The sequence below is a fragment of the Anser cygnoides genome, chromosome 2, assembly GCF_040182565.1.
Source record: "Anser cygnoides isolate HZ-2024a breed goose chromosome 2, Taihu_goose_T2T_genome, whole genome shotgun sequence".
In the NCBI taxonomy this organism is placed as follows: domain Eukaryota; kingdom Metazoa; phylum Chordata; class Aves; order Anseriformes; family Anatidae; genus Anser; species Anser cygnoides.
Window position 1 is genome coordinate 105,397,501 of NC_089874.1, and position 12,117 is coordinate 105,409,617.

The 12,117-nt window shown below is 38.4% G+C and overlaps 1 protein-coding gene across 1 annotated transcript in view; it reads right to left on the reverse strand.

The window, feature by feature from the left end:
• The window catches only part of LOC136789927 (RNA-binding protein 25-like), a 14,173-nt gene extending 2,516 nt beyond the window's left edge, over positions 1–11,657 (reverse strand). Inside the window, 3 exon segments of the mRNA XM_066991255.1 lie at positions 7,520–7,535; positions 10,545–10,645; positions 11,460–11,657. Of these exon segments, the coding sequence (XP_066847356.1) occupies positions 7,520–7,535; positions 10,545–10,645; positions 11,460–11,657 (315 nt within the window).
• Between the last annotated feature and the right edge of the window lie 460 nt (positions 11,658–12,117).

The following is a 12,117-nucleotide window of genomic DNA, read 5'->3' on the forward strand; positions in this document are numbered from 1 at the left end:
CAACAACACCTCATATCAGTGAGAGAAGCATGGGTGACAAAAGGTTTTCTCTGGGTAATGCAGACTTCTTGCAAAATGATATCACCTGGCTCTGCAAGACATTGCCAATTGCACTGACATTTAAGATATCATTTATAAAAACTTGACCTTCAACTATTTGCACTATTAATTAAGCTTTTTCCCAGGAAGATAAGAGAAACGCCAAATGCATGCAGAGGACATGATAGATTTCTTAGGATGTTCAAAATTCTTTATGAGATAGAAAGCATTTGTTTTTAGCAGAGAAGTTAACTGGCCATTAGAACAAACTATGAGAGAAAGCGTAGGATTTTGATGCCTTCAATACAGTTTGGGTGCCTCTCTGAAATAAGTGCTTTATCCAAACACATCAGTGACAAAAAAAAACTAGTAACATAATATAGCTTATGCCATGCAAGAAGCAAACTAAAATACCTCTTAGTATCTCCTGGTCTTAGTATCTGAGTGCCAGTTTACGAATGACACAAAAAGATTTAAAAGTTCAAAAGAGTAATTTGTCAACTAAAGTTGGATAAACACACGTTGAGATCATTATCCTTTTGGTTAGTCTAAAAATGGATAGACAGTTGTGCCTGATTTTCTTTGGTGGAAATTCTTATGCTGCCCAATCTGGTGCTGTGCACCATCATAGTACATGGGATCTTTGAAGTCAGAACTGAAACATAAAAAGATAACAGCATCAGACAGACAGAAGACAGTCACAGCCATCCTTCTCTACCACCAGATCAGAGTTTGTGTAACTTTGACTTCAAAAGGAATGCATTTTAAGTTGGGAAATCATTAATATCTTATTGCTGAATCTAGAAATGAGGCTCATAAAACTCTTGGATCAGTTTCTCTTCTTCATTAAACTCCTGCACTAATTTATATGCATAACTATTAATGACTCGGTTCATACCAAAATGATCAGCATTTTAGTTAATAGGCTTATTCCAGATCTTTTACTTCATCAGGTCTTTAATCTATACTTCAATATCACATTTACATTGTCTGTTTTTAATAAAATGTTATTTGTTTCAGCTTCTTCCATTATTCAGTCATTCCTATAGATATTATAGAAAAATTATAGAAACTTAATAGTTTTTCATAACTTTTTATATGCAAAAAATACATTTCAGAATATTTAATTGTGGGCTTATTTATCAATAACCAATAGAAATGAGAATACTTGCTACTTAAGGATGACAGTTAATGTAATTAAACAGCAAAAGCAGCATGAGTAAGATTTGTAACAAGACAGAGGATGAGATGGAATCCTGACTTCTCAATGTCTTTAGATGGCACAAGAATTTGGCTCTGTGTTGTAGTCAAATTTCCCAGTTTTGGACACTTCAGTAGCTTGAACAGGTTTTATATATCAAATTATATGATGGTTTACACTAAAATTAAGTTAATTTTATTTACTTTTTTAGGAATGAAGAATGCCTTTAAATGATAGCTTAATAGCTAAAAACCATTCAGGTAACAGAACAAATATAAGATGTAAGCCTTTACTTGCTGGCAAAAATTATTCAGTTGCTACAGATTATGGATGCAAGTAAAAGTGCTACTGAGCTAGCAGCATAACATCCTAGGTAATATGACTCTTTACCAATTTCTATATGTATTTAATTTAATTTATAGTTATACATTTATTTTATCTCTTCATTCAAATTAATAAAATATATTTTAATGTCTACTTCTTGCTTTTACCATCTGCTTCAACACTGACCAGGACAGTGACATTCAAAGAAAGTTGAAAAAATAACTTATCTATGTATTCCCTGATTTCTCTACAGACACATTAGCTCTGGCTACTAGTAGTATAGTATAGTCGTAACTATAGTTTATCTATATATTTAGGCTCTGATATAATTGATGAAGATTAATATTCTTTAAGATGAATCTGTTCTGGAAAAAATAAAATAAAATAAAATCTATATTCCATGAAAATTATCTGTTCTATGCTCAACATCTAAGCCAAATCAGATAAATAAAGAAAAAATAGGTCAGATCTTTTTCATTAAGAATTTATACATCCTCTATTCTGGAGACCAAAATCAGCTATAGAAGCTGTTAACCACTAAGGAAAAATGATTTTTGTAAGTAGTTCTTTTCATTAAGTTTATATGGAAGCCAGGTCAACTTGGTTGTTTAGATTAGGTATCTAAAACTGATGTTAATGCCCAATATATTTCATATTACTTTTATGAAATCCTAGTTCAGGATCATACAGAAATGGTTACGTTTAGGTATAGGATTGCTGCTAACATGAGACAATTCTTTTTTTATTTTATTTTTTTTACTTTTTATTCTTATAAAATCACAGAATAATATAGATTGGAAGCCACCTCTGGAGTTTATCTCATCTAACTCCTCATTCAAAAAGCAACATAACAGGTTACTATGGCTGCGTCTAGTCAAGCTTTGAGTATCTCCAAAGATGGAGACACCACGACCTCTCTGTACCCTTGCTCTAGTGTTTGGTCACCTTCATGGTTAAAAACAAACAAACAAACAATCAAACAAACAAAACAGTCAGAAACCCTAACAACTAACTTGAAATTCCCTTCCTGCAACATGTGCCTAGTCTTTTTTACTATGTACCTTTGAGTCTGTCTTCTCTAAAATGTTCCATTAGATTAGTGGCAGGCAGCAGTATGATTTTGCCTTGTCTTCAGGTAGGAGAAAAACAACTCAGCCTCTCCTTGTCTTTCATGTTCTCCTGCTCATGTGTATCTCAGTGGCTCTCCGATGGATTACAGTACATCAGTGTCTTTTGTTTACCATGTGTTGTGGTTTAACCCGGCTGGCAGCTAAACACCACACAGCCGTTCGCTCACCCTCCCCCCTCCCTCTCTGGGATGGGGGAGAGAAACGGGAAAGTGAAGCCGGTGAGTTGAGATAAAGACAGTTTATTAAGACAGGAATATAATAATAACAATAATAATAATAATAGTGATAATGATAACAGTATTAATAATAATAATGTGTAAGAAAACAAGTGATGCACAATGCAATTGCTCACCACCCGCTGACCAATGCCCAGCCTATCCCCAAGCAGCCGGCCCCCCACCCCGGCCAGCCACCCCTATATATTGTTTAGCATGACGTCAGATGGTATGGAATACCCCTTTGGCCAGTTTGGGTCAGCTGTCCTGGGTCTGTCCCCTCCCAGCTCCTGCTGCACCCCCAGCCTGCTCGCTGGCAGGACAGAGCGAGAAGCTGAAAAGTCCTTGGCCTGGTGTAAACACTGCTCTGCAACAATTAAAACATCAGCATGTTATCAGGGCTCTTCTCATCCTAATCCAAAACATAGCACCCTACCAGCTACTATGAGGAAAAATTAACTCTGTCCTAACTGGAACCAGGACACCATGGACCTCAGAACTGGACACAGCAGTCTAGATGCTAGTCTCTCACAAGTGACAAATACAAGTGAAGAGTCACTGACTACACTTGCGAACATCCGAGTATGTCATTGGCCCTCACCATAAGGAATCACAGAAAGGTCATGCTCAACTTGTCAATGAAAACTGCAAGGTCTTTTTCTGCAAAATTGCCTTCCACCTTCTCAGTGCCTGGCTATTATTGTCATGGGGGTCTATTTCATTCCAGATGCAGGACATTGCATTTGTTGTTGTTGAATTTAACAAAGTCACTGTCAGCTCATTTCTCTCACTTTTTGAGGTACTTCTAAATAGCATCCCTGCCCTCCAGTGCATTGACTGTTCCCCTTGGTTTTTGATTTGTCGAGAGTGTCAAAAACCGTCAGGTTGGTCAGACACAAGTGCCACTGTTAAATCTTACTGGTTGTCTTCAAGTTACCTCATCACATATGTGCTGGAATGTGCCTCCCAAGAGGATTTATTTCAGTCTTTAAGGAGATGGAAATGGATCTGGCCAGCCTCTAACTTCCTGGATCCTCCTTTTCGCATTTCTTGAAGACAAGTATGAGATTTGCCAGCAGTAATTAGGAATGCCTTTGGCCTTTCAAAGCTAATTGAAAGACTTGCAATAACATTGATTAACTTCAGCAGCTCCCTCAGATATTTCCCATTCAGTCCCATATTCTTGTGTATGTGAAATTTCCTCAAATGACCGGTAACTTCATCTTCCTCCACTGAGATTAAATATTTCACTCATACATATTCTACCACTAGTCCCAGGGACCTGAAGGCAGAATTTCCCAGTAAAAATAGTGGAAAAGAAGAAGGAAAAGAAGAAGGAAAAGAAATAGAAATAGAAATAGAAAGAGAAAGAGAAAGAGAAAGAGAAAGAGAAAGAGAAAGAGAAAGAGAAAGAGAAAGAGAAAGAGAAAGAGAAAGAGAAAGAGAAAGAGAAAGAGAAAGAGAAAGAGAAAGAGAAAGAGAAAGAGGGAAAGAAAGAAAAAGGGAAAGAAAAAGAAAAAGGGAAAGAAAAAGAAAAAGGGAAAGAAAAAGAAAAAGGGAAAGAAAAAGAAAAAGGGAAAGAAAAAGAAAAAGAAAAAGAAAAAGAAAAAGAAAAAGAAAAAGAAAAAGAAAAAGAAAAAGAAAAAGAAAAAGAAAAAGAAAAAGAAAAAGAAAAAGAAAAAGAAAAAGAAAAAGAAAAAGAAAAAGAAAAAGAAAAAGAAAAAGAAAAAGAAAAAGAAAAAGAAAAAGAGCTGAATATATCAGGCTTTTCCATATATTTGTCACTGCGTATCTGACTCCACTGAACTACATTTTCCTTAGCTTTCTTTTTGCTTACAATGTAATAAAGAAACCTTCATTGTCTTTCACAACACACATTATTTCCAGCTCTAGATGAGATGTGTCTTTTCTAATTCCACCCCTGCACGCTGTGGCAATGACTCTATTCCTCCCTCATAGCTTGTCCCTTTTTCCACCTGCTTACTTCTTTTTTTGCATTTGAGCTCAGTCAGGAGCTCCTTCTTCATCCATGCTGGCCTTCTGCCATGACTGTAACTCTCTGCAAGTTGAAACAGACTTTTCATTTGCTTTTAAGAGGTCATTTTTAATATCAAGCAGTTCTCTTGGCCTCTTTGCCCTTCAGGGCAGAGTCCCTGAAGTGTCCTGCCAAGCAGATCCCTAACAAGCAAATATCTGTTCTCCTCAAGTATAGGGATGTAATTTCACAATTAGTCTTGCTCATTCCTCTCAGGGTTTTAAACTCCACAATCTCTCCCCCTCCCACCCTTTTTCTTTTTTTTTTCTTTTTTTTTTTTTTCTCTTCCAAGGCTGCACTCAACCTTCACAGCTCTGACCAGTTCTTCCTACTTTGTAAGTAACTGAAAGGACACCCACTTTAGTTGGTTTGTTGATCCCTTCTGTCATCAATACACTCCAGAAATCTGAATCATGACAGCATGTTGCCATTCCAAAATTTACTTCCTCTCCTTAATCAGTCTATAACAGACACCTACTATGATGCCAACTGTTTTCATCTGTTTTTTGATCCTTAGCCATAAGATCTCAGCTGAGTCTTCAGCTGTCTGCACACATGCAAGCCACTCTTTTGCCTAAAGTGTAACTGCTCCTTCCCATCTGTAGCAAAATGAATTATGCACTTCGCTTCTAAGAGAGAAGCGGCAGTATATATATTGATGAAAATAGTGATCTAGCAGAGCTTAATAGTGAATGAGACAGTGATTTAACAAAGTTCTAATGGTAAATGTGACACCATCTTCCCTGTCTTTCCTAAAGAGCCTGAACCCAGCTGTGCAAAGCTCCATTCATACTATTCCATCATCTCTTTTTAATTAAAAAAAAAAAAAAAAAAAAAAAGCTCTGCAGCTGTGCCAGACTGCTTGTCATGGTTTTAGCTGAGATAGTTAATTTTCTTCAGAAAGGCTTGTATAATGCTGTATTTTGGCTTTTTGATGAAAATAGTGGTGATAACACACTAATGTTTCAGTTGCTGCAAAACACTGCTTGCACACAACATTCTGCTCAGTGAATTCTGTGCATTCTGCACAGACCTTTCTGCTCCTTGTGCTGCCCTTCCAGTGAGGAGGCTGGGGGTGCACCAGGAGCTGAGAGGGGACACAGCCAGGACTGCTGGCCCAGGCTGGCAAAGGGATGTCCCACACCATGTGGGGTCATGGTCAGCAATAAAAGCTGGGGTAAAGAAGGAGGAAGGGAGGAACATTCAGAGCGATGCCATTTGTGTTCCCAATAAACTGTTACATATGAGAAGCCCTGCTTTCCTGGAAGTGGCTGAATACCTGCCTGCTGATGGGAAACAGTGAATGAATTCCTTGTTTGCTTTCCTTGCTTGCATGGCTTTTGCTTTACCTAGTAAATTGTCTTATCTCAACCCGTGAGTTCTCACACTTTTATCTTTCCTATTCTCTCCCCCATCTCACTTCAGCAGACTGAGTGAGCAGCTGTGTGGTACTTTGCTGCCTGCTGGGGTTAAACCACAACATTGCTACTTTCTTGTTTATTTTTTAAAAATTTCCCCAGGCTGTATGCATTTGCATGCAGACACCTGTGATGGTCCTTTATTCATGCTGCTTTCACAACAGTAGTAGGAGAACTTTCTGTGTTATGCTGACCCCTGGGGAGTACTTTCTTGTTTGTCTTCATGTATCTTCAGGCTACCATTACCATCCTCAGTTGAGCCTAGTTTAAAGCTCTCCTTACTAGGTTAGCAAGCCTGTTGGCAAAAAAAAAGGTTTTGCCCTACTTTCCATTTTCTCAGCCCCCTTTTCTCCCCAGAATTCCTTATAAACGATCCCATTCTCTTGGAAGAAAATGTTCTGCTTCAGCACCAGCTGTGCTGCCAGTGTTTTCCTGCAGGACCCTACTACCTAAGCTTTTCTCTTTCACCAGCAAGATGAAGAACACCACCTGCATTCTAATCCTCTTCATCCTCACCCCATAAGGCACAGTATCAATCAGGATACACTGAAGGTGTCCCCAGCAGTATCATTTTGTTCTATATGAATAACTGACAAGGGGACTGGATGAGCCTCAGCAGTTTCGCTGTGGCATTCCAGATGTGAGACACTGGCAAGCAACAAATATACCAAAACAGCAAGTCAGCTGTGTTTCCATCTCCCAGAGAAGTTAGCCTCTGAACGCCATCAGCCACTGCCTATCCTTGCAGGTCCGCTGGTCACACAAAATGCTATTGTTGTGCGTAGATAGATAAAGGTAGGTGCTGTTTTTACCATAGTATCTAACATTCCTGACAAAGAGAATAGGACATCAGGAGTCATGGCCCATTATTTAGGTCTTAGAGCTTTCAGCCTTCAGAGCTTTTTTGTTTTACTGAATATTTCTAAGGAGACAAGAAGCTCTAAAGGTAGAATTGGACTGTGGTAACTCTCACTTCTTGAGTTAATTGATTGCCTTTGGACAGCTGCTAGCACTGCTAGCTCTTCTTAGTGAACTGAATTGATTGCTGCATCTCCTGGTAGATAGGCACAAGATAAGTTTCCACTTCACAGAAAACACTACAATAATTTGACTCTTTTATTGGAAGTCCCTGCAGAGAGGCTATGGAATGAAGGGACCTCAGAGGAAGAATTACTCTCTCATCCTGCCTTGAAACAATCCTTCAGGTCAGGGAAGTAGGTTGGAAGCAGCATGGGGACTTATTTTATGTTCAAGCATATGCTGCACCTGTTCAGTCAAAGGAATAACTTTTACACAGTCCTTTAATTCTTTCAATAGGGGCTTAAATATTGTTGAAGGCAGCATATTTTAATGTTGTCCAGTAACACGTCCTAACAGAGAAAAATGTTCCTTATTGCACTGCTGACCTATTTCTTCTTGCATTAGTCCAGAAGGTTTTTGTTACAAACTCAGCCAGAGAGAAAATATTTTCTAGTTCAGCACTAATCGAAGTCCATTTCCATTCTCATTGTTTTGCATCCAGTTCTTGATTCCCACTAATTCCTGGACTCATTCAAAGAAATACATTGAAATTAATGTCATGGTTAGGACCAAGGGGATCCCTTTTCTTTTTCTCTCTCCCTTTCTTCCCCTCCTTTTTTTCTTCCCTCTCTCTTCCCCCCCTCTCTGTTTATAGCAGAATTAATTATTCAGAGAAGTTCATAAGATGAGAAAGCAATCTAATCTTTAGATTTTTTTTCCTGATTTTTGGATTTTTCTAATCTTCAGAATTGTCAGAGAAAAAAAAAAAAAAAAACTCCAGTCATTGCACACTTCTGTCTCCTTCTTAAAAGAAAAAAAAATGCATATATATAAAAGACAAGAAACATTTTAAAATGTGGAAAAGGTATAAAGCTATTCAGTGATGTAATAAGACCTAAAAGAAAAAAATAAATACTAAGCTAAAGAAATAGTAACTTCTAATTAAAAAAAAAAAATCTAAATGAAGCAATTATGGAAAGTAGGGTGATTCATATACAGAAAGAAAAGTTTGGGTAAAAAACACAAAATGTTTTTATGATTTTTTTTCAGTCTTCTTGAAAATATTACTATTAGTAGATATAGATATACATGGAAGATTTGCTACTAGAAGACATGTAAATTGAATACTTAGCTGAACTAGTATCATGTAAAAAGTCTATTTAAGCAATAATGAACACCAAATAAATGTAAGACATACAACTTGTGCAAATCAGCATACTTTTATTTTTTTTTTTATTTTTTTTTTTTAGTGGAGTTTTGTTACTGCATCTAAAGTATGGATCTGAAACAATGTTCCTCTGAAATTTAAATAAAATAAAACAAAATCTTCCCTTTTACCCATAAATTAAAATACCTTAATACAAGTTGTGTCCTAACACTAAAATGAAATTGTGTCAGAAATACTGCAATGATCTGACTGCATTTCTCTTCTTACTGTGACCAGGGTCACTAGACATCTTTTATGTATTTTTTTCCATCAGAAAAAAACGGTCCATTTATTTTCAGAGGTGCCTTGGAAAACAATCCAAATATATGTCCGTAAAAATGGACTTCTTGTTTACTGTTTTAGAAACACATTTTATTGCCTATCATTGGCATTCTGGCAGCAGTAATCGTAAGTAACTTCCCGTTGTGCTAGAAAGTAAAGATTATGGATTTGTGTTTACTTCTTATAAATAAAGAAAAAATGGATGGCTGTTGTGATCAGGTAAATGGGTGACAAATGAAACCTTAGCATCATATAAATGCTGCAGTTATTTACCTATACATCCATATATTCCCTGTGACAGTTCTTAAAAAGGGAAAATAGGAATAAAATAACATTCTCAGTATTTATGCCAAAGTTACAACAAGGGTGAGAATCAAGGGAGCAATCATTCGAATACAGAATTAAGCATTATGTCAAAGAGTCCCAAGATTATTTCTCTGTGTCAAACCGCCTTCTGCGTTTAGTGCTTTATATTAGTTTGAACTAGAAAATGACAGGGAAAAAAAAAAAAGTAAAAATATAGCTTTAAAATATCTCCAACAAAATGTGTGATGAATCTAAATGTACACTCAGAGTTTATCCTTGGATTATATTTGCAGATTCTGAGCTATTAGTATCAGTGGGAGTTTTGCTGCAGATTGAGAGATGTATATGGCCCATTGTATTAGACTGATAGGAAAAGCAGACAAAATGCGATTTAACCACAGGAGGTATTGCTTGTTATCTGAGATGGAACAGCAACACAGAAGCTAAAAGAGGTATAGAGGCATTAAATCTACCAAATGAAAAATTGTTACTTTTAATACTTTTCTGTCATTGTAAAAATTTATAAAACTATTTTCTACTATGAGATTTCTTCCCTCCCCCAGTTTTCTGAAAGCCAGATATTCAGATATTTACCTGCATAAAGCCCTCAGAAGGCAGACACAAGCTGCCCTTCTTGCCCATCCAGGGTATCATCACACAGACAGGCTTTGCTTCCCCCCAGTCTCAGCTGGGTTTTACAGGGTAGAAGGATAAGTGGACTGTCCAGATGTGGTTCTGACCTCCCTGTTTCCCTGGAATCCCAATTCTAGAGGGCAAAACCCAGATCTGAAACACTCCTATTATTTCTCTCTCTGCCTGCCTCAGGACAGCACTCTAATTATTTTTTCAGAAAGTTTGAAGGATTCTGAAGAATTGTTTCTCAAGTAGAACAATAATTAAGACAGATATCAGAAACCCACCAGATGCTGATCTTAGCAAGTGTCCCTATGGTGAAAACCTGCTAGTAGGAAAGATTGAACAGCATCCAAAATAAGACAGCTGCTGAGAAATACAGATAGTCACAAAGACAGGAAAAGGGCTTGACCAAGGCATATGTAGGTTACAGTAATTCAGTGCAAAGAGCTGGGCCTCACAACTGAAATGTCAAGTTATTGCAAGCACCCCTGCTATGGGAAATTGCAGCAAACTTTTGTAGAAGACATATGGAAATGAAACAAATGTTAATAGATTCATCAAGCTTGGGGGAAGCTGAGTTTCTGTCTTGCATCATCATTCTGTCCACCTTTCTCTCACAGCCTGCCTCCCCTTACCATTTCTGCCTCCAGGCCACTGAGTCTACAAACAGGAAGAAGGTCATCAGTAAAATGAAATTTAGCTCTTCTGAGAGCCTGGTAATTACTGCTTACTTTATTGAAATGGAACTGTCTGAATTTGTTGTCGAGGGTGTATTTTGAGTTGACTTCAAACTCCTTAGCTCCAGCTGGCACCTGACTGAAAATTCATAATTCTGGTGAATAAATGCTGATATTTGTACACTATGTTATTAGCTAAAAGGAATGACTGAGTTCTACCCAAAATATATCTTTAAAAATAAAAAATAAAAAAAAAGTGTTTGCCTTTCTTGCTGCCTTCCCTGACTCATCTTAAACAATTCTGTTAAAAAGAACACAAGGAATAACTTTTTAACAATAAGGCCCAAATGAACTTGCAAAGTACCAGTAGTTTCCTACACCGAGAAGTTTATCACAGGATAGTTTGGGTTGGAAAGGACCATAATGATCACCTAATTCCACCCCTCCTGCCATGGGCAGGGACACCTTCCAGTAGACTGGGTTGATCAAAGTCCCATACAGCCTGACCTTGAACACTTCCAGGGATGGAACAGAAACAGACCAGGAACAGGTTCTCTGTGTAACCAGTTCCAGTGTCTCACCACCCTCTGAGTAAATAACTTATTTCTAATGTCTAATCTAAATCTACCCTCTTTCAGTTTAAAACCACTACCCGTAGTCCTGTCATTACACTCTGATGAAGAGTCCCTCCCCAGCTTTCCGGTAGGCCCCATTTAGGTATTGGAAGGCCATTATAAAGTCTCCCCAGAGTCTTCTCTTCTCCAAGCTGAACAATTCCAACTCCCCCAGCCTGTCTTCATATGAAAGGTGCTCCAGCCCCTTGGTCATCCTTGTGGCCCTCCTCTGGACTCATTCTAACAGGTCCATGTCCTTCTTATATTGGGGCCCCCACAGTTGAATGCAGTACTTGAGGTGTGGCCTCACTGAGGCCAAATAAACAGGGACAGTCATTTCCCTAGTCCTTCTGACCACACTATTCCTGATACAAGCCAGGATGCTTTTGGCCTTCTCGGCCACTTGAGCACACTGCTGGCTCATATTCAGCTGGCTATCAACCAATACAGCCAGGGCTCTTTCCACCAGACAGCTTGCCAGCCACTCTTCCCCCAGCTTGTAGCATTGTGCAGGGTTGTTGTGCCCCAAGTGCAGGACCTGGCACTTAGCCATGTTGAACTTCATATAATTATCGACCCATTAATCCAGCCTATCCAGATCCCTCTGTAGAGCCCTCCAACCCTCAAGCAGATCAACACTTGCTCCTAACTTGGTGTCATCTGCAAACTTTCTGAGGGTGTACTCAATCCCCTCGTCCAGATCTCTAATAAAGATACGGAAGAGAACTGGCCCCAATACTGAGCTCTGGGAGACACCACCTGTGACAGGCCTACAACTGGATTTAGCTCAATTTACCATGATTCTTTGGGCCTGGCCACCCAACCATTTTTTTACCCAACAAAGCGTACACCCATCCAAGCCTTGTGTAGCCAGCTTCTTCAGGAGGATGCTGTGGGAAATGGTGTCAAAAGCCTTACTGAAGTCTAGGTAGACCACATCCACAGCCTTTCCCTCATCCACTAAGCACATCGTCTTGTCATAGAAGGAGATCAGATTCATCAAGCAGGACCTG